Source organism: Gossypium hirsutum, chromosome A12, assembly GCF_007990345.1.
Source record: "Gossypium hirsutum isolate 1008001.06 chromosome A12, Gossypium_hirsutum_v2.1, whole genome shotgun sequence".
NCBI lineage: Eukaryota > Viridiplantae > Streptophyta > Magnoliopsida > Malvales > Malvaceae > Gossypium > Gossypium hirsutum.
The window spans coordinates 79028255-79050934 of NC_053435.1; the positions used below are offsets into that span (position 1 = coordinate 79028255).

Sequence of the window (22680 nt, forward strand, 5' to 3'; positions counted from 1 at the left end):
TCCATGAAGACTTTCTTGAGTTCAACATGTGTTTAAAAGATCCAAAGTAATTCGTTGATGCCTCGATATGTAACATACTCACTTCTCGTCGAATCCGGTATAGCAAGGTCACTGCATGACTTTCCAAATTTGAGCTGCCTTTTCGGATTTTCAACTCAAAACCCCTTTGGTCTCAAGACACCCTTTGCGGGTTTTCACATTGGCCTCTCCATTTTTCTTTTTTCTTTTTTTCTCTTTTTTTTTTTACTTTTGAAATAGAAGTCCCAAAGTGCCCTTTGTGGGTTTTCACCTTTTCCCTTCTCCTTCAGACAAAGTACTCCTTGACCGAGTCTAAATTCACTAGATCAGATAAATTCTTCCTATCCATTTCTTGTCAAAATCAGTGCACCTCTAGAGAAAGCCCCCTTCGCAACATATGGCCTTTCCCAATTCGGCATCCTTTTGCATGGGAAGGATCTTCTTCAGCATAAGGTTTCTTTTATGAAATTCTTTTGGATGAACCTTCTTTGTCATAAGTCTGTGTCATTCATTCTTGGTACATTTGCTTAGGATGAATACTTTCAAGTTAAGTTTATTAGAGGTATTCAATTCTTGACTTCATCAAAGCTTGGAGGAAAAAATCTTGATTCATAAACCCATGAGAAAGGGATTGCCCCAGCAGCAGTCTTGGCTGTTGTTTGTCAAACCCTACAAAAAGATTGTTCAATGATTCTCAGCAACAAGAATGAAGTTGCTGACTTTATCCTTCAACCTGGAAAGCTGAGGTACAGAGATTACTCCCGGAGCATACATTCCACTATAACTCGATGATGTTTCTGAAGCATCCCTAATCTTCATAAATTGCCCCCAACTGTGAAGCTGCCAAATGAGCGTAGCAAATAGGAGCCACAAAAAATATGGCTGTGGTGCTCCTTTGATACATATAGGATAGAGAATGAACAAACTTTTGCAGATCATCATCTGAAAACCCATTCTGGTCTAAGAGAACATGATAGTGGGTCTGCCTCTTGATTCCAATAATTCCAGCATGGGTACCAAGGTAAAAATCATTGTTCTTTAGATGGCATACTTTGTTGTCAATGACAGTACAATGTAGCACATTGTCAGGAGATCAATGCTGAAAAGACTTGGTATGATGGTTTTTCGTACAATAATAACCACAATCTTTAGGGTTCCACTTCTCGTCAAGGAACTTGCAAGCCTCAATAACTTGATCAAAACTTGATTGAATTGAGACTCGCTAACCCTATCCCTGAAAATAATGATTTGATCAGGTTTCCTCTTCCTTGAACTTGTATAGAAGTCTAAGAGAGCTTCCTTCATGATACCGTCATCCACTTTGTCAGAAACTGGTTTTGAAGAAAGAATCTATCCTTTTAAGCTTCAGAGACTGTGTACGGCCTGATGCCACATAGCTAGAAATCAATGGCCACCACCTGGAGCTAACCATCACAACTATTGACAGCACATCAGACTGCTCAGGAAAGCCAAACAATGCACCCATTCCAAGGATGATGGTTGGAACCTTTGAAACAACTGGAATTGAAGGTGTTTGCCCCAGCGTAAGCATAGAGAGTAGGCGGTAGTTTCTTATGCCAATTTTTACCAGTCTCGGTCATCTTCTGTAATTTGTTTTTTTTTCTTTTCTTTTCTTTTGGCAACCTTTGTTGTACTGTGGTATGACGCATTATCTTTGAAAAGACTGCAAACTTTTGGCATTGTGCAGTTATATATAATCTTTTTTTTTGAAATGGATGACTTTTGACTTTGTAATATTGGCATATGAAGCTATCTCCCCCTCTTAATGGAGTAGTTGACGTCCACAAAGATGAGTTATTGTTAGCTTGAAACTTTTGACGAGTTCAGGCCCATAACATACATGCCCCATAAGTCTTGACTCCTTTAAATTTGGCATTCATTGTACAACTGATGCGATCCCTTTCTATGGTGGACCAACAGTGCCCCAAAACCTCATGTTTATCCTGGCAATTGCAAATCCTCCTGCATGCATCTTTGGACCACATTTTTAAATTCCCATAATAGTCTCAACAAGGTCTTGTTTTGTCTCCTCAGCTTATTCCAATTTCACAATCCTTCCTTCCTCTAAGGCTATATTTCTTACGACCACTTCATGGGGTAAAAACCATTTTCAACAAATTCAAAAACAAGTCACAATTTCTGTCACCTTCAAAGTACTGAGATTCCTCTAAACACATATTACACTCAAAAGGAACTCTGAATCTGTAGTATCGTTGCCCGTGTCATTGATATCTAGGGATCTATGATAGGCACACAAAAGAATATACAAGGAATAAATGAATTCAAGAATGACTATTTACATGAAATGAATGAAAATTTATAAAGAATATTAAAGGTCAAAAGAATCAAAATGAAAGAATATTTACTCGGATGAATAATAAAAGTATGTTTTATTAAAATAAAAATGTCTGAACATGAGCCCATTTCACAAAAGAAATCTTATTTCTCCTAGGCTTTAGAGCAACAAGAATGTTTTGAATATTACAAGAAGTTCCTCTGCCTTCCAATAGTTTAAAGAGCTTTCCAATTTGTAGGGATGAATACCCTCAAGATTTCCTAGTTCAGCCTCATCTTCCTCAATCACATTTACCCCCTGATCGCTATGGTTTGGCAATGGGTTCTCTGTACCAGGCTTATCATCAAACTTTATAACACCTATTTTGGTGAATTTTTCAACCAATTTCTTGAAGGTAGTACAATTTTCTATGGAATGTCCTGTTATCCCTGCATGGTACTCACATTGAACATTTGCATCATACCATTTGGGATATAGAGGTTGCATTGGTTCTAAGTAGAAGGGAGCTACCAGTATGCATCAAATAAATTCTGATAAAGTTCATTGTACGTCACTGGAATGGGTGTGAACTGGATCTTTTCAGAATTCTGTCTCGTACCAAATTTATTCATTTGCAAACCCCGCTGTCCTACAGTTACTGCTCTTGGTTGACTAACCGTAGCTGATTTTGAGTTATAATTACTTGCATTGTTCACCTCATTTCTCCTTGGGGTTGATCTCTTAGCAGTTTCCCCTTCTATCTTACCGCCCCTTATGGTGTTTTCAATCATTTCCCCTGCCATAACTATGTCAACGAAACTTTTCGTAGTATTTCCAATCATATGGGTAATGAATGAAGCCTTTAAGGTGTTGATAAAGAGCATAGTGGTTTCCTTCTCCAAGAATGGTGGTTGAACCTGCATAGCAATCTCTCTCCATATCTGTGTATACTACCTAAAGCTCTCATTAGGCTTCTTCTCCATGTTTTGTAACGTGATCCTATCCGGAGTCATGTCAGTCACATGATTGTACTGCTGTATGAAAGCTTGCGCAAGATCCCTCCATGAATTTTTTCTAGCCTGGCTCAACTGATTGTACCACCTGGCTGCTGCTCCAATTAGGCTGTCTTGGAAATAATGGATCAACAGTTGATCATTATTCACGTAACTCGTCATCCTTCTACAAAACATCGTAATGTGGGCCCTCTAGGCAAGTAGTTCCGTTGTACTTCTCAAACTCCGGCATCTTGAATTTTTGATCTGGGACCAAGCTTAGATCTTTGGCATCAACTCCCTGATGCCCTTCAGCACTCTCTAAAGCCTTGAACTTTTCCTCCAACCATTTGCAGCGATCTTCCAACTGTCTTGCAGCCTCAGTTCTTAGATCCTCTTTTTTAGCCGTGTCTAAGTCAGGAATGACAGGATTTGCAGGATTGTCACCCAAATTGAATCCTGAACCAGTTAAGAAATTCATGGGGATCCCAGTATCAACTGACCCTTGTTGGGGCCTTATAGTGACAGATGGCCTCCTAAGAAGTGCATCGGTTTGTGTAGGCACGTGGGGTGGGGTGAAACCTGGAGGATAATCTTCACCCTCCTCGCCAGTAATTGTCATGGGAGCCTTTCCCTTATCAGTGGCCCTCAGAAGTTGGGCCATCTCAGCCATCATGTTCCTTTGTGCCTCCAACATTTCCTCCCTCATGTCGTCTTGCATCTTTGCCAATTGCTCTTGCAATTGGTCTTGCATGTCCTTTTGTAACTGTTCAAATCTTTGGTCCATATTTTTCGACTTAGCGCGTGTACCGTAGGGATGTGTTGCTTCCAGATTTTCCCTAACTTCGTAGTAATTTTAACTAATTAGGGTCTTTCTATAACTTTGAATGCATATGATGCGATGAGATGCTATGAGATGCAAATGCATGAATGCAAAAAGATATCGATTCTGATTCAGTTTCATTTTAGAAAACGTTATTTAAGGTACAAAAATCTTTTCATAAAACGAATTACAAATACGCTTTCGCCCGTAGGCCCAAAGTCTTAACCCTATCTAATAACAAAGCTAACTTTCGACCACAATTTGACTGTAGCTCATATTGGTGCTCAACATGCTTGCCCTTTCTACCAGTATCTGTAAATGATCAGCTCTCTTTTGAATTTGAATTACGACTTCACCTATGAAATAAGCTCTACAGCCAAAGACACATCCTCCAATGTCTGTGAAGTTGCTCTGATTACCTTGAAAGAAAGATTGGCGAACAAGTAGGCATTCCAGCTCTGCAGCATACTGCCTTAAAATGATATCAAACATCCTCAGTGCTTCTTGAGAGTCTTCAAATTTCTGCCCCCACAGAACATTTTGAATTGCTCGCATGGGTTTCTTCGCAGCATAACTAATCTCCACTTTAAAAGTTTTTAAACAATACGATCTTCTTTAATCTCATGCTCATTTGGGCTGTCCCGGCCATTAGGTCTTGTATTTCCATTATTTCTGATAGGTACAATCATCCTAAAGTACCACAGTAAATTCCAGCTTGTTGTTTGGTAGCGGTCCTATAGTAAGTGAGCCTTTCTACCATCATAAGCAAAATTCTTTCCATCCAATTCAATTTTGTATGTCTTATACCCTTACCATCCATGAGGTGACTATCTTCATCTGTAATGGTAGAAGTGTCCCTCAATACTCCCCACGCTCACCTTGAATTGTCCATCTATCTTCATGTCAAACAAATACTGCAATTCCCTATAACTGTTGTAGAACAACTGCTTGGCTTCGTTACTCCATTAATCCAATATTTCCTTTAACTCTTGGAGGTTATTTTGCATCACACTAATGAGAGTGTAATCCCATAATTCTGATGTGTATCCTTCGGTGACACTATTTCCTTTTTCTATCTGGGTTTTTTCTGACCAAGCACAAACGAAAGAGTTGTCCTCCACTTTATTAAGATATTCGTTCCCCATTACAAAAATTTCTAACTCAGAAATCGAACCTTGAATCGACACCTTTTAATGATAAATAACATGCAATGATAGAAAAATAAGAAAAACAAGTCAGTGTCACATATATAAAAAAATATAATAAATAAGAACTTATAAAGGTAGGTACTAAAGGTCATCATCATACTACCTGGGGCAAGCACTTAAGGTTCACTATATGTAGTTCGGTTCTAAAGCAAGGGTACCTGAACCAACAGATTCATCGATCCTCACCAATTATAGGCTCATATGGACCAAATCGATTCAGGGGGACACATTTCCCTATGGCCATGCGGAGATGAAAATCTCACGAAGACATAGGTACGGATGTATCCCGGAAGCAATCCACTAGCCCATGCGGAGGTGAAAACCTCACGAAAGCATAGCTTCTCACTCCCACTTAAGGGTGTGACCACAACGGTCATGCAAATGCAATTTGTGCGTAAACAATAACAAACATATACAACAAACACATGTAAAAAATGACGTATTTTAAAAATTTTCCAAATTTTCGACATTAAGACAGAAAATAATCAAATTTTGGCTTGACTCTCTTATAGGTCCCCAGTGGAGTCGCCAAGCTGTCGAAACTATTTTTTAAAGGGATGTTTGAAAAACGGGGATCGACTTTTTGAAAAATGAAAATGGGAGTCGCCACCAACCTTTTTAGGTGTGATTGGATCACCTTTATAAAACAATTTGGTCTACGAAATTCAAGAAAACAGGTTCGGGAGTCGGTTACGCACAAGAAAGGATTAGCACCCTCGTAACACCCAAAATTGGTACCGAATTGATTATTTATTGTCCTAATGTCAAAAATTTGAAAAGATTTTAAGACTTGAACAATTTAAAGTTGAAACTTGAGATTCTTTTGTTCCGAAAGTATACAAACATCACATCCAGCATGTTAGGATACGATGTTTTAAGTCCTCATAACTAAAATTTTCTCATGATTTTGAAAATTTATTAAAAAGGATATTTGGTTATTTAGTCAAACGAAAAAATCGCAACCCAGCATGTTAGGGCACTATTTTCTGAATTTCTAAACACCAAACATTGCCTTATTTAAGAAAAAAACTTTTTCAATTAAATGAAATATATTTTTTAAAACAATGAATAATATAGAATTTAATAAAAAAATAATTTGATATAATACTAAAATTATTAAAAAATAAAATATAAAATAGAATTAAAAAATCAAGGAGACAGGGATTAAATAAAAAAAAGGTTGAAAACGAAAATGAACAAAGAATAAATAAGAACAAACCATAGAAAATAAGAACGCAAGAGGGAGAGAAATTTGAGTGAATGCTCTAAAGAATTCTTATTGCTTCCCAAAACTCAAGTGTGTTTACAATGAAGGGAGAGGCCTCTATTTATAGTTGAGCCTCCCCAAATCCAATGGTACAGATCAATTACATCAACGGTTAAGATTAAAGGATATCTACAAATTAAATCTCCAAGATTACAAAATCATATCTTCAAGATTGCATATCATATCATATCATATCTAAGATTGTATCATATCTAAGATTGCATATCACATCTAAGATTGCATATCATATCTAAGATTGCATATCCTTAAAGATTATATTTCCATATGAGTAAAGCTCATAGATGGACCTTAAATCTTTTCATGTAATGGGCCATTCCAATTGGGCCAAATTATATGTTTGTAATTTTGTATTGGACTTGGACTTTGTTTTATTTTTATTTTTTGGGAGTTTATTATTTTAGATACTGAAATGGGCCGGGCAAAAATGGGCTATTACAGTTATTATTACACTCAAATTTAAAACCCTAAACAGCAAAAAATGAACTTAGTTGAATTTGGAGAATTGAAAAGAAAATAGACTTTGGCCTTGATGGGGTTGAGTTCTTGGAAGTACATACAAATAATTCTTTGTTTGTTTGTTAATAAATATGAGGAAAAGCAAGATGAACTTTTCCCATTTTTGTTTTCTTCATATGAGCCTATTTTGATTTTCTTTGGCACTCAAATTTGAAGTCCTAAACACCAAAACTAAACTTAGTTGAATTTGGTTAAGTGAAAAAATATATGGGAATTGAAAAAAAAAAGTCCTTGTTGTGTTGATGGGATTGAGTTTTTAGAAGTGCATTGGGATAAATTCTTTGTTTGTTTGCTATGAAAAGTGAGATGAAAATGAACCTTACAATTATATAAATTCTTTGTTTGTTTGTTATGAAATGTGAGAAAAAAAAGTGAGCTTAGTTCAACATTCAATATTCTGTTCTTATGATTTGTGTCTTGCAGGTTGGAGGCTTTGAGGTGCCTACTTCATTTGTTAGTGTAGAAGCAGGCAAGGTATGTATTTGAAATAGTGAAACTTGTTTAAAATCGTGTAACTGCGAGGAAAAATGTAAAATCTTACCTACAAGTTTGATGTCTGTGTTATCAACCAACCATTGTGCCCCATCTTTCTTAAATCCTGTGAAGTCTAAAGTAAACTTTGTTTTATGCATCAGCCTCCTGAAAATGTAAACATATCAACAATTTTAAGCCATTTCTGTAGAACAAAACAAAAGTCAATCTATCAAGTAGTATCACCATTATTAAAGACATCTGATATTGTCATGCTTCAAAAATACTCTTGAGGAGCCCACTCAACTATATTCGCTTCATGCATATGTAAATGCAGGCAAAAGAAAGTCATTACTCCGAAACAAAAGTCATTTCACATGCATAGTTCATGCTTTTCTAAGCTGATCATGCTAACTTTCATAAGCTGAAACACTAGTAAAAGTCATTACTCCAGCACTTTCAATTCACATTCACAATCAGTAATCCAAATATACCACATCTAGAACAATTTATCAATTTAAATTATATTCAACAGGTACTATTAAAATTTTAAATCTGAAACTAAAAAGGAAAAAAGATTTTTATTACAGAGAGATAAAAAAAACCAAAAGAAAAAAGAGAAGAGAGTGGAATGTCAAACTTTATCAATGGCATGGATTCTTAAAAAATTATTTGATAACAAAGTAGCTTCTTTTTATTGGGAAATCTGGATATTCTTTCTCAAGTTTGCTGAGAGAGAAAGAAATGGCAGTAAGTTTTTTTTTTCTTTTAACTTTATTGTGTTTTGGTTTAGTTTACAGTACTTTTATGTTTGTTTCCCGAGAAAATTTCAAATAAGCTGAGAATTATGGAATTCATTTTATCAAAAACTCTTGTTCTTATTATTTATATCTAAATTTCTATCATAAAAACTCAAATTCCATAGCTTTCTAAACCATAGCCGATTATCAATTAGTCACTATAACAAAAATTATCAAGTGGGTTTTGAAGAGAATTAAGCAAGGAGTTCAAAATTACTAAAATGTAACAAAATTAACTAGAAATTCACCTTGAATTTTGATCTCAAATTGCCGAAATTTCAAAGCTTTTCTTCTCCAACATTCGGCTCCCCAAAAGATGAACATGCAAGCACTAACATTTTTGTGTTCTGTTTTATCAATATTTGAGTTATTACTAATTTACTATATTAGCCTTTCTAATTGACTTTAAACCGGCACATATAGCATGGACATAAACGGCACTCATCAAATTAAAAGGGTTATTTACCAATTAAGTACTTAAAATCAATCTTCACTAATAATTTCATCTTAACAATCTCCAAATTACCGTCAATGCTTTTGTCTAAGGTTAATTTACAACATAAGCACTCAAACTTATAAAACCAATCCAATTCGGCACTAAAATGAATGCATGCATGGCTTTCTAATTTTTATGTTTTATAATACTTACAATAATAATTATCTTACCAAAATAACCTTAAATAACATATAAAAAAATCATGCATAATGCCATTTAAATTATTATTCTACCGTCCATTACAACTAAATGGTTTAATAACCATGCAAACACTTTAATTAATAAAACCACATGCAATTCGATCCTATTAAAATTGCCTTCAATATTTTCGTAATTTGCAATCATATCCTTTTTAATTAATTAAGCACACAAACCTTAAAATTTAAACACGAGTTACCTGTCAGTGTTAAGTGTTTTAAAAAGCACACGATGTACTCCTCTAGTAATTTCTTAGAATTATTGAGTTCTGACCTCTAAGGGCATTGCAGGTTCTGTCACTATATGATATCTGAAGATGAAATGAAATGTTATGATTTTATTAAAAAATATGAAAATTTAAATCTAATAATATTTGCAATTAATTTTTATCAAATTAACCCTAAAACTTGAATTACATACTAAAAAATTGGTACTGCTACATTAAAAAAAAGTCAAACTTAGGTACAAATGATATATTAAGTCTAAAATTTATTTCCAAAACAAGTTATGTAGTACAATTAGTCTTTGTTTAATTTTATGAAGCATATGATAATCAATTATCCTTTCTATATCCTCATAATTGTTTACCATGGATCTTTGAGAATTTTTCTTTACTGTTCATCTTATGGCTTTCATCTTTTGTGATGTGTTATTCTTAATTTTTTATGAAACTATATTATTATATCTAATTATATATTTATGGTTTTATGTCGGTTGACATTTAAAATCAAAATAATAATATGTGGTAAAGACACGAAAATTTTTGGAGGGAGATAGTATACCTTAGCAACAAAAGCTGTTTGGGATGATGAGCTGACGTTGATATTTTGTGAGCTTTGCGTGAATGAAGTCAATGCTGGTAATAGACCAACAACTCATCTAAACTCAAAAGGATGGGAAAATGTCGTTCCTCTTTTTCAAGCAAAAACACAAAAAAAATTATGGAAAACCTCAATTGAAAAACAAATGGGATATATTAAAAAAGGAATGGAGGTTATGGAGGGAGTTGCTTAAGGAATCTACAGGTATTGGATGGTGTCCATCTAAAAAGACGATCGATGCTACCGAAGAATGGTGGGCTGAAAAAATACAGGTTAGTGTTAACTTTATCGTTATTTTAATGCATAAAGTTTAGTGAAATTAATAATTTACAAATATAAATATTTGAGTATAACATTTAAACTTTTATGTAGGAAAATCATGATTTTAAAGGATTTAAGAAGAAACGAATTGAACCACGATTGAATTATTTAATGTGGCAAATGTTTGGTGGCATTGTAGCCACTGGAGAAAATGCATGGGCACCTTCGTCTAGCGTTCTTCCAAGTGGGGTTCCTATGGGAGATGATACACCTAATCAGGGATTTGGTGATTCAGATGAAAATAGTAATGAGAATGAAAGTATCCTTCCTAATGAGGTACCATCAAACCCTCCTCGTGAAACTCCTAATCGAAGAAAGGAAACACTTGGGGTTGTACACGATAAAGGAAAAAAATCAAGTTCAAGTAGAAAATCATCAAGAGATTCATTGGCTACTCATATTGAGAAATTGTGTGAGAGTATGGCTAGTACAAGGAAGTCAGTGAATGAAATTGTTTTTCCTCACTCTGAATATACTATTTCAAATGCAACGGATGCTTTGCGTGATTTGGGAGATGAAATTCCAAAAAAAGATGAACTGTACTATTTTAACATCAAAATGTTCCAAATACCGGTGAAACGAGAAGTGTTTTTGAACTTAGATCCAGATGTTAGGGTTTGGTGGCTTCGACGTGAGTATGCTGAACAAAATCCAATTGCATCATTTTCATCCTTGGTAGCAACATCCTCCTTTCCCTTCCAACCATACCATCCATCACCTCCATCATAAGCTCCTTAGAATTATTATTGTAATATAACTATGCTACTTTTTTATATGTAAAACTAATGTATGATCTACTTTTTCATATGCAAAACTAATGTATGATCTACTTTTTTATATGTGAACCTAATGTATAATCTACTTTTTTATATGCAAAACTAATGTATGATCTACTTTTTTATAGGTAAACCTAATGTATGATATTTTTTATGTTTGGTATTTTTAGCTATGCTTTTATTCAATTTTTTATGTTGTATAGAATGTCACAAGTTATTAATTTATTTTCATTTGATTACTTTTTCAGGCTATGGATGAATTTAACAATATGTATAATAGTTTTTATATGAATTATGATACCCCTGAATTAAGTGAAGAAGCTCAACGAAGAATAGCCACAATTGTTACACAAGTTGAGCACAACAATTATCATGAAGAGGAAGAATAAGTGTTAAGCAGTGTATTGCTACACCATGAAACTTATTTCACTAAGCAACCGTGTATGGATTCAAATTATACAGGTCAAATGTGGGTGGACGAAATATTAAATGGGCATGATGATCGTTGCATGAATAGTTTTAGGATGCCAAAAAATATATTTCACAGCTTGTTGCATAATTTGCAAACCAATTATGGCTTAAAGCATGGGAATGTATCTGCGATGGAGAAGTTAGCATTATCATTGTATATTCTTGAAAATAAAGAATCAAATTCAAATGCAGCAGAGCGATTTCAACGATCTGAGGAAACTGTTAGTCGAATTTTTACTGATATGTTACATATATTTGCTCAAATGGGAATAGACACGATTAAACCCACTGAAGGTCAATTCGAGGAAGTACCGAACCATATTCGACATGATACAAGATATTGGCCTCACTTTAAGGGAAAATTTACACAATCTTTATATTTTTAAAATATAAATTATTTCTAACTTTTATTTCATTACTTGTATTTATTTTAAAGGATTGTATAGGGGCCATGGATGGAACACACATAAAAGCATGCATTTCACCTTCTTCTCAAATATCTTATATCGGACAGAAAGATGAACCAACTCAAAATATTATGGCAGTTTGTGACTTCAACATGTGCTTTATTTTTGCATTTCCTGGTTGGGAAGGAACAGCACATGACAGTAGAATTTTTTTGCAAGCACTTAGAAAACAAGAGTTAAAGTTTCCACACCCTCCACCAGGTTGAACTTTAATTTTTTTAATTAATCTTTACATAAAAAACAATATTAAAATTTTTAAATTTTTTTAAACTTGATATTATGTTTTACTTTTTTGTAGGAAAACATTATCTTGTGGATTCCGGATATCCACAAATGGCAGGTTTTCTAGGTCCATATAGGGGGGAACGATATCATTTACCTGACTTTCATCGAGGTGATCATCGAGCATCTGGAAAAAAAGAAATTTTTAATCATTCCCATTCGTCGTTACGCTCTGTGATTGAACGAACATTTGGAGTGTGGAAAAAAAATGGCCAATATTAAGAGATATTCCAAGCTATTCATTCGACAAGCAAGTTTTAATAGTTATTGCAACAACGGTTTTGCATAATTATATTCGAAAACATGCTTGGTCAAATGATGAGGATTTTCGACAATTTGAGAATATACCCGACATGCCAATCTCTTCAGGCCATTTTGATAGAGGTGAATCGAGTTCTTCTAACAGTGAAAGTGACCTTGAAATTGCAATGTTAAGGGAAACCATTGCAAATAGTTTAATGAATCAATATTTGTAAAAATAATTTTGTATCATAACCTAATTTCTAGTAATAATGAAACTTGTTATGTCTTATGTTACTATATATATATATATATTAAAAATCATTCGTTTAGATACTTGAAAATTTGATCCAAGTAAAATGTTACTATTTGCGAAAATAATATTTATCATTGTTATAAAAGAATATTTAACTATAAAAAATTAAAAATTATTATCATTTTATCTAATAAATAATTTAAATTGATTCCATCATTATAAGTTCATTCCATACCGGACCAGACCGGAATAGGGCTATATACATTCTCATTATGAGAAGGGGTCATTCGATCTTATCTAAATAGATACTATGTTTACATATGGATCCCTCATTAAAATATTTATAATAAAATATTAGAAGATAAATTTTAATATTTTATTAAATGAATTTATAAATTTACATATTTTAATAATTTTATATAAATAAAATAATTTAAAAACTTCTATTATATATCAATTCTAATCTGATGTCCTTAATAGTCATTTTTTATTTTCACCTCACCGCTACAGCTGCGTTTGAATCCAAACACACACTCCACCGCTGTTTCTAATCTCACCGCTACAGTATCCAATCTCACCGCCACCGCTGTTTTTAACCTCACCGGAGGTAAACACACCGCCCATCCAAACTAAGCCTTTGTATTGTATTTTATTTGTGTGTAATAAAAATTAGTATTTGTGTTATTTTTATTATTACGCTTCCAACACGTGGGATGTTAATGCTTGGTACCACTGCTGATTTATATTCGCTGTTATCGATTGAATTTGAGAATTAGAGGCTTAATGTTTATTGGTGGTTTAAGAGTATGAGGAATTGGCTTTGTGTTTTGTTATTGATTGCATGGGGGAGGAGTGGGGTGGGGTGTTCATTGTCTTTTGCTTCCGGCCTTTCCTTTGAGATTTTCTTTATTGTTGGTTGGTGGGTGACAAGCTTCCTTTTTCGATTGTTGGTTCTGATGGTGGTTCGATTGAATTGGGTTGTTTTAAGTTTTGTGGTGTTCTTCTCGGATCAGTATCCTGAAGCAATTAAGAGTTGCAAGAGGTGTTGTTGCTTCTACTTCATTATGGCCTTTTGATCTTGTTCAGGATTCAGCTTTTGCTTGTGAGTGGGGTGCTCCATCCATCCCCTGCCAGCAACCGTGCATGACACATGGAGAGCTGTCTTTTCTGTGATGGAAGTGATGGGATTAATTGGTTTGTGGCTTGGTTGTTTGGGACTTCAGCCTTTGCTTCGATTTTCAGCTTGTTTTTTGCTTTTGATTATGAGGAGATTAAAAAAGGTTATAATCTTTTTGGTGTCAAGTCCTGTACTTGGGAGTTTTTTCCTGCATTTGAACTTTGCAAAGTTGAGTTGTTTTTAGGTGTCTAAAACCAAACATGTGAACAGTTTCATCACATTCCAGAAATCAATAGTGGTTAACCGTGACAAACCACATCAAAACTTAAACAACAATCGGAAAATTCAATTAGCCAGAAGTGGAAGGCCGGAATCGTAAACCGGGGTGACATTGGGAGACGAATTCCCGGGCTAAAGCTTGAAGGTCTTCGTCTTCCGTTACCCGATTGAAAGGATTTGGAGAACCCGCGAGTTCGATTGAAGTCTGTTGCGGTTGTGGCAGATCAAAGACGTTCATGGATGTATCAGAAGAACATGCCAAGTCAGATCCTAATTCCGACGCGGAATGAAACGTGGTCGTCGATCGGCATTCAGCCTGCGACTGCGGCAGCACTAGAGAGAGACATTGCAACGTCGAAAGTCGGGCCTGAATGTAGGCTAACTCTGCCTGTAAATTCACTACCTACACATCATAAGATAAGTTTATATCAAATATTAAGTTTACCTTTGAATTATGTGAAAAATATCCATACAAATATATACATACATATATATAATTATTGTTTATATAGACTGATTAGATATGGGTGCCTATTTAATTTGAAAAAAAAAAAGAATTCAATTTAATTCGGTAATTATCGAGTCAAATATGAGCAGTTCAAACTGTCAATTGATCCGAATTTAAACATTATCTTAATACGTTTTATATTCCAAATTATAGTTTTTATGCTCATTAGATAAAAAGAGTTTAAGTACAAACGAGTTCAATTTTAAAGATGACCAAACTTAACTAAACTTAAGTATGAAAATTAATATCGGACTTAAAAATTTTAAATCTAATGTAAGCTCAAACTTATTCCTGTTCAAGCTTAACTCCATATTATATTCTCTTAGCAAATAAAAAATTACTAAGAGAAAAGGACTAAGTAAGTCAACCAAAACACCTCAGAATATTTCTCGAGTTGCTAAACTTTGCTTGCTGGCTCCGGCAAGCAATCCCTCTCTCTCTCCCTTGGGGAAGGGCAAAATTTTGTGCAATTTCAATTATTTTAAAAAAAGTCCCTAATAAAACTAGCTAATTTCCAATTAAATTTCGGTGTTCAACAAATAAATATATAGGGGTTACAAATGTGAAAGCTTTGACTATGTAAAAGGATTTGCATGAAACAACTAAACGAGGCCTATGCTATGAAACAGCTGGTTACTTAATGCCAAATTTGGGAGTAAGATTTAATCTTCAATTTTATATTATCCCGATTTAGTATTTGAGTTTACTTAAGTTAAGTAACTAATCCGACTTTAATATTCAGTATGATAGTTGATATTAAAGTTGTGTTTTCTTTTTCTTCACTAAGTACTTGTGCTTATTTTACTAGAATACATATCAAAAATTCATTAAAGAGCCATTTAATCTTAATATTGAAACAAAAAAACCCTCGAACTACCAAATTAAACATAGAAATCAAAATTTACCTTAACTGAATTACCCTAGTAAATATGAACAAGAACAAGCTTCTCTATTATGATATTATTGCTCACTGCTGTAATTGAGAAAACTTGTAACCCTGCTGGTGCATGTAAAGAAGAAGGAAAAATGTGTGTTGTTGTTGTTGTTTAATTGCATATTGCATGCAGGCCCCAAAACTCAAAAAAAAAAAAGGAAATAAACCGTTTTTGAAATAAACCCTAAGGACCAAATGCAAAACAATAAAAAAAACCCTCAAAAACTTAACAAAAATAGATTTGTGTTTATCTTCTTGAATAAATTCTTCACCGCCGCCCCCCACAGAAAAAAGAAATTCATAATAATAATAATAAGAGGGATTTAATTTTTACCTGTTGTTGGAGGGTGAATATATGGCCAGCACAGCCATAAACAGGGTCTCTAACCCTAGCTAAAGCCTCGTAACAAAGCGTGAACACGGCGTCCACACGCTTGTGAACCGGCGTTCCCTGCAGCAACTTGGCAGCATTGCTGGCGCCAAACACCTTGTGCACCGCCGCGAAGTGAGCCGTGCCTTGGTCCGAGTCGAAATACGGCGCGAACACGCACCCTTTCACGCATTTTCGCCTGAGGAACTTACAGGCTCCGCATGGCCCGGTTCCATTGTTGGCTGCCCTCATCTGTTTAGAGAGAGAAAAGACAATGGAGGGTGGTGATGGGTGTTTTAGAGAGAGAAAAAACAGGGTTTTGTATGTTAACTGGTTTTAAGATTAAAAAAGAAACGATGGTTGAAAGCTATAGTTTTGCTATACACACTGTTGGTGGCCGTGGGTCAGTTCAAGATAAAGACTGGTAGTTTCGTTCCTTTATTATTTTATTTAATATATATGTGTGTGTATCCTTCGTTTGTGATTGAATATATATTCTATTTCCATTTTTAACTTAAAATGAGATTTTTAATGTTTGGTATGGCAGTTAATTAACCAGTTTGATATAGGTCAAATTTGATTTTGGTCCTTGTACTATACTTGAATATAAGATTTAATTTAGTTACTTTCCTTAAAAAAGAGATTAAGGTATCTAGTAAAAGTACAATGAAGACTCTTATACTAAAAGTCAGATTGTATTTTGTGCTTTTTATTTAAAAATAAACAAATTAATTTTTGTACATTAAATTAAAGAATAATTTTTTGTGTAAATATAAGAAAATACAATTTAATTTTTAATACAAAGGCCTTCATATCTCTTTTACGATTTATGAAAACTAATTTTTTCCAAATTCATGATTACCCTTCTTAAAAATGTCGTTCTAAATTTTGAACATAAGTTATTTTCTTATGAGTGCAATGTACATGTACTTCCATTTGACATGATTTTGCCCATATACTTTCATTTTACCGAGTGAAGGGCAAGTAAGCAAGTAGAGACCTTGACCTCTGGTTAAATGATTTATTTTCAAATTTGGTCCCTCTTAAAGATGATAATTTGATTTAAGCCCTTTTAAACTCTTGATTATATGAAAAAAAACGCCTTTTCACATGTTTCAAATATTAATAGTTCAATTTAAGATCCATTTTTATTCCTTTCTACAAATCAGAAAATGTACTGTTGTTATCTGAAAAATTTTAAATTTTAAGATCTTTTAACATAAATTTTTTAAATTCAACCTCTCAAAAAGAAAATTCTTAATCTCGACCTCTCTACAAAAAGTTCTTGGAATCAATAATTTTAAGAAAATCCAAGTCATTTCAACTAAAATAGGAAACGGTATTAACTATTTTAATAAATTAAGTGATCAAATTATACATATTACCGTCAAACTATAAGGATTAAATGTCTAATTTAAACATATTAGAAGGACCATAATCATAATTTAACCTATAATATATATACCCAACACATTGTTATTATCATATCATATGAAAATGAACATTTGTATTGCAATGTGTAGTTTCAGTTTATATACATTATAATAAAAAGAGAAGGTTTTGGATTTTTTTTTTTTAAAAAGGGACTTGAAAGCCAAGGCAAGTGGCGAAGAAGTGGTTGCGTGAAGCAAACAAACATGCGGAAGCGGGTGAGTCAGTGAGTGGCGGTCTGAGTCAATGTGCGGTGGTTCAACACCCACCCCGCCGCAGTTTGCAGACACGTGTGAGCCCCACGTGGGAAAACAACGAAACAAAAACATCTTCCCTCCTCTATCCAATCATCTTTCCTCTCTTGTCACCTCCATCTTCAGCTTTTTTTTTTTTTTTGGTTTCTGGGTTCAGACAAATATCATATCACTGATCATCTGCTGTTTTTTTTTTTTTTTTAACTCTTGACCTTGCACCCCGCTTGTCTTGTTTTCACCTTTGTTTTTGTCTATTACATGTTTTAAACATTGTTTTATAAAAATTTTGAGACAGCTTGATTTGGATAAGGTGATTATTTTCGGTAATAAAATTATCACGACATATTAATTTATTATATTTTATAAATTTATTTTTAGTTTAAAATTAATTTCTTCAAAATCAATTAAAAAAAAAGTCGTATAGGGTAAGGTGATAGATTCATTATGCATATGACAGTTTCATAATATGTTGATTAGTGGTAATCTGTTTAATTTTTTTTAATATAAAGTGTAACACGAGTCATATCAGTAAATTTATCATCTGACACGTGATAAAATTTTTATCTAAGATTAAAGATAGTAAATTGATTCTCTAAATAAAGACTTGTAGAATAGATGATTATCAAACTTTGTAACCTATTTTGAAATTTTTGCATTGTTAATAATGTAATATTATTAGCTTAACCTAATATTTGTTAATCAAACATGATAATATTATATCATAATTTTACATTATCCTTGAAAATCTTATTTGATTTAAACTAAATTATCCCCTTATAAAATAAGAATGTAATGATAAAATACATCATATTTTCAATAATAAAATATATATTCGAATCTCGAAAATAATATTATTGAGATATACTTAAACTTATAAAGTAAAACAAGCGTGAAAAATATAATAAAAAAAATAACATGACAACAATAAAAACACAAGTTTGAAATTTGAAAAAAATCGAAAATTGACCTAAACGGAGATCAATATGGTAATAAAAAGAAGATGGTGGACACTGAAGAAGAATGAAATCAATGGGGAAGGTAGGTGCTAAGTTAATAGGAGTGGTGGCACGACAAAACATGTTTTTAATAAATTACTACCAATTAATTAATTAAATATCAAATCACAACACTATTATAGTGTTCTGAAACGGTCGCCCTTCTTACAAGGAAAGGAAAGACTTGACTTTGGTCAGCTGAACTCATCAAACAGTTTCACCAACTGGTTTTTACTTTTCTTTTTTAAAACAAAATTATCAATAAAATTAAAATAAAATAGGATTAAATCATTATCTCGAGTCTTAACTTATTACCGTTAGGGTTTAAATTTTTTTTTTAAGTTAAGTTTTGAATTTGGCAATCGCTTTCATATTAGAGTTTAAACTAGACAATTATTGTTTCCACATTCGAGTTTAAAGTTTTTTCTGTTTAAGTTAGTTCTTGAACTTAACAATTGTTTCCACATTGAGGCTTAAATTTAGGGTTTTCAAAGACAACTTGGACAAAAATAAGTTTAAGCCTTAACGTGGGAACAATTGCCAAATTAGGACCTAATTCGAATCCAAAAAAATTCAAACCCTAATATAAAAAAATTATCAAAGTTCATTCCCTAAAAGAATATTTTATCCAATAAAGCATTAGGGTAATTTGTATTGAGGAGTCGAGATAAAATTATTAAATTTAATGGGTAAGGTTAAAAAAGTTTGTGCTAAAATATATTAAATTGAATTGTTAATATTTTGGAGGTGTTAAGAATGTAATTTTCCATGTAACAAAGAATAAAAATGGATTTAATTAAATTAAGAATTTTTAGAAATGGCTAAAAATGATTTTTCCCATTTATCCAATTGGGCAATGCCCTTGCTTACCCCAAGCTTTGCTCTTAATTATAAGATTACCTAATAACTAAATGGTCCTTATATGTCTAATATTCACAAACAATTAAAAAAGTGCCGATTCTTCTTAGATATATATTTTTTATCAAACAAATCAATTTAATGTTCTTTTAAAAAGCAAGAAAAAAATTAAAAAAAATCACATTATATAAAATTAAATATTTCTTTCCAATATGCCAAAAAGAATAACTACTACTATACTAAAAATTTCATAAATATCATTATAATTCAAAAAATCAAATTAAAAAAACTTGGCCTTCGTTCTATTTCTCAAAACTAAGCATCCTAAATTGCACCATCCACTTTTTCATAAGATAGAACTCATCAATGGTATGTTGAAAACTCTCAAGCTATCTCTTTTGTGGTGTATGTCACCAGGTAAGTTGAAAGAAAATCATCCTCCATTCTGTTGCGAAGCATTGTCTTCACAATTTTCATGGGTAAAAATACTTGTCCGGTTGTTGTAGTAGACACGGGAAAAGTTAGCACAAGATGAATAATTCTATCAAGAAGAGGATAAATACTTGACTTATTTGTCTTATCTAGCACTTGACACAACTCGACAATTGTAAAAGCTTTTTGCATCTCATTTGTTTCGACTCTCAGCACCTTACAAGGATGTTTAGGAACTTGAGAAGACTCGATATATTATTCATGAGCTTGGAAAGACTCGATATCTCATTCAAGATCTTGGGATTGAGAAGACCTGATATCTCGTTCAAGAGCTTGTGAAGACTCGATATCGCATTCAAAGCTTGGGATTGAGAAGACTAGATATCTCATTTAGAAGCATGGGAATATCTTATAATTGATTTTTCTCCACTAACAACAGAAGGTTGAGGAACCGATTTATTATTATTGCTTTCTGATATCCTTTTTTTGAAAAAATATTCGATCTTTTTATTGATCATAATTTAATAGAAAAACTTGAAGACTGCAATAATATATTAAACAACAACATATTAGGAAAAAAATAATAAGTCAAATAAATAAATAAATAATATAATTTATGTAAAAGTATTTATCGAGAGATTTTTTGCGTAAGGAGCCGAGAGGAAGATAATTTGTATTTTTTTACTATATGCTCTCAATCTCAACATCAGACTTCTTTCATTTTCTCTTGACAATGTCGGCACCTTACCAAAGGAAGATAACTCCTTAGCAAAACATACAAATTAAAATACAAGAAAATCATTGACCTATTATGTATGGGTATGGGCCAAATCTATTAATTTTGTAATTCGACTTTAAAGTCTATATTGGGCCTCTAAATTTAGTCTTTCAAAGTCCATCATATATTAATATTTGATTATTATTAAAGTTATATAATTAAAAACTGAAAAATATTTGTTAATATAAAGTATGACCTTATGGCTTAAAGGGGCGAATTATACGAAATACAATTTGACAAAAGGGGATGAATGTCATACAATGTGGACACTAAATTTAAAATATATGACAATTTAAATATAAAATTCAAAAATCTAAGATAAATCTAACAATAATTTAACATAATTTAGTATTCCTCCTATTATTAAAGTTAGGCATTTTAGCCAAAGACGAATCCAATGGAGTAGGTAGAGAACTTGTCTTCAATATAGAAAATTATAATTCAATCCTTTCATAATATATGGTAAAATTTCACTCTAGTCTCCAAAATATAGGGACTAAATATGAAAAACATAGTTTGACCAAAATTCTTAGCAGCATTGTTATATTATTTTCATTTGCTACCATTAATCAAAGTTCTTAGTTTCTTCTCCTTGGGATTAATTAAAGGATAAATCATTGTGATTAACTAAATTTATTAATAGAGAGAAAGTGTTGATGAAATATTGTCAAATTGTAGAGCCGCGCCGTTCGCCGGTTGTCGGCTGCGTATGTAAGACGCTCAAGTAACCAAACTTCTACTACTACAACTATTATTATTATTATTATTATTATTATTATTATTATTATATCTTTTGGTCCAACTTAGCAACTAAAACTACTTTGGTACTTTTTTTTTGTTCACTTTAATATTTGGATTTGGTAACTAGGTTCATTTTGATCTCTAAATTTGAATTCCATCAAGATTGAATAATATGACCAATGTTCTTGAAATATGATTAGATTGAGCAAATGGGCCGGTTGGACTTAAAATCAAACGGAATATTTAGTCCAAAAAGAAGTTGAACCAATTGAACCGAAAACTACTCAAAATCAGTAAAATAGAAAATGATGACAAAACTAGTAATTGAACAAGTTAAACAAGTTTAATATTTTTTTTGTCTTAAAATTTTTATTAATTTTTAATTATTTATTTGATTATTGTTGGTCTAATAGTTGAATCGGTCAAATCAATTGAATTGAGAACCAGTGGTATAACCAGTTTAACCATTGGTCTGATAATTAATAAACTGTATGTGAGACTCTAAGATTGTGTCACATCATCAAACTTTTATATTTTTAAAGTTCAAAGACCAAGATGAATATAGTTGTTAAGTTCAAGTACTAAAGTCGATTAAAAAATAGTACAAATACCGAAGTGTACCTAGTTGCTAAGTTCAAGGGCCAAAAATTATATTATCCATCATCATCATCATCATCATCATCATCATCATCATCAATAATCCACGCTTTGTGTTGTTTTAACTTTTTGGACTCTATACTTTTTATCTATTTAAAATTTAATTCCATATTTTTATTTTCAGGAATTTAGTCATTTTATTTTTCAGATTTAAACTTTTGGGTCTAATTGTTAACGCTATTAAAATTTTTCTATTTAATTTATTGGTGTGACATGTTGAAATTAAAAAAAAATCATGTGATAGCATAGTGGCAAAAAAATGATAATGTAATAGGCTTGGATTTAACAAAGAATTTAATGAAGTTAACAATTCTTAAAAATTCACATAAATATTTTAATTAGAATAAAATATTTAGACTAACTAACGACATTATAAAAATTGAGATGCCAAATTATGTAAAAAATTAAAGTATAGAGAATAATGTCGTTAGTTAATCACAAAATATAGGAAACAAAATTGAAAGTTGACCATTGTTATATAATTTCAAAAAGGTAAAAGATTGTATATTTGAACTCAAAATAAACTATTTAATTTAACTAATGTCATTATAAAAGTTGATGTGCTAAATTATATCAACAATTAAAC

At 32.4% G+C, this 22680-nt stretch overlaps 2 protein-coding genes and 1 pseudogene across 2 annotated transcripts; 1 reads left to right on the forward strand and 2 right to left on the reverse strand.

Annotated features, from left to right (window-relative positions):
* Positions 1–680: 680 nt before the first annotated feature.
* On the reverse strand, positions 681–1570 carry LOC107919610 (protein argonaute 4-like; annotated as a pseudogene).
* Positions 1571–9950: 8380 nt separating this feature from the next.
* On the forward strand, positions 9951–13913 carry LOC121211409 (uncharacterized). The gene is made up of 4 exons (XM_041084173.1): positions 9951–9965; positions 10092–10199; positions 10300–10787; positions 13754–13913. The coding sequence occupies exons 1-4, from the start codon at positions 9951–9953 to the stop codon at positions 13911–13913; spliced, it is 771 nt and encodes a 256-aa protein (XP_040940107.1).
* A 189-nt stretch (positions 13914–14102) lies between these two features.
* LOC107945619 (LOB domain-containing protein 19) lies at positions 14103–16319 on the reverse strand. The gene is made up of 2 exons (XM_016879688.2): positions 15913–16319; positions 14103–14539 (listed from the first exon to the last, which is right to left on the reverse strand). The coding sequence occupies exons 1-2, from the start codon at positions 16198–16200 to the stop codon at positions 14207–14209; spliced, it is 621 nt and encodes a 206-aa protein (XP_016735177.2). The 5' UTR covers positions 16201–16319; the 3' UTR covers positions 14103–14206.
* Positions 16320–22680: the final 6361 nt, after the last annotated feature.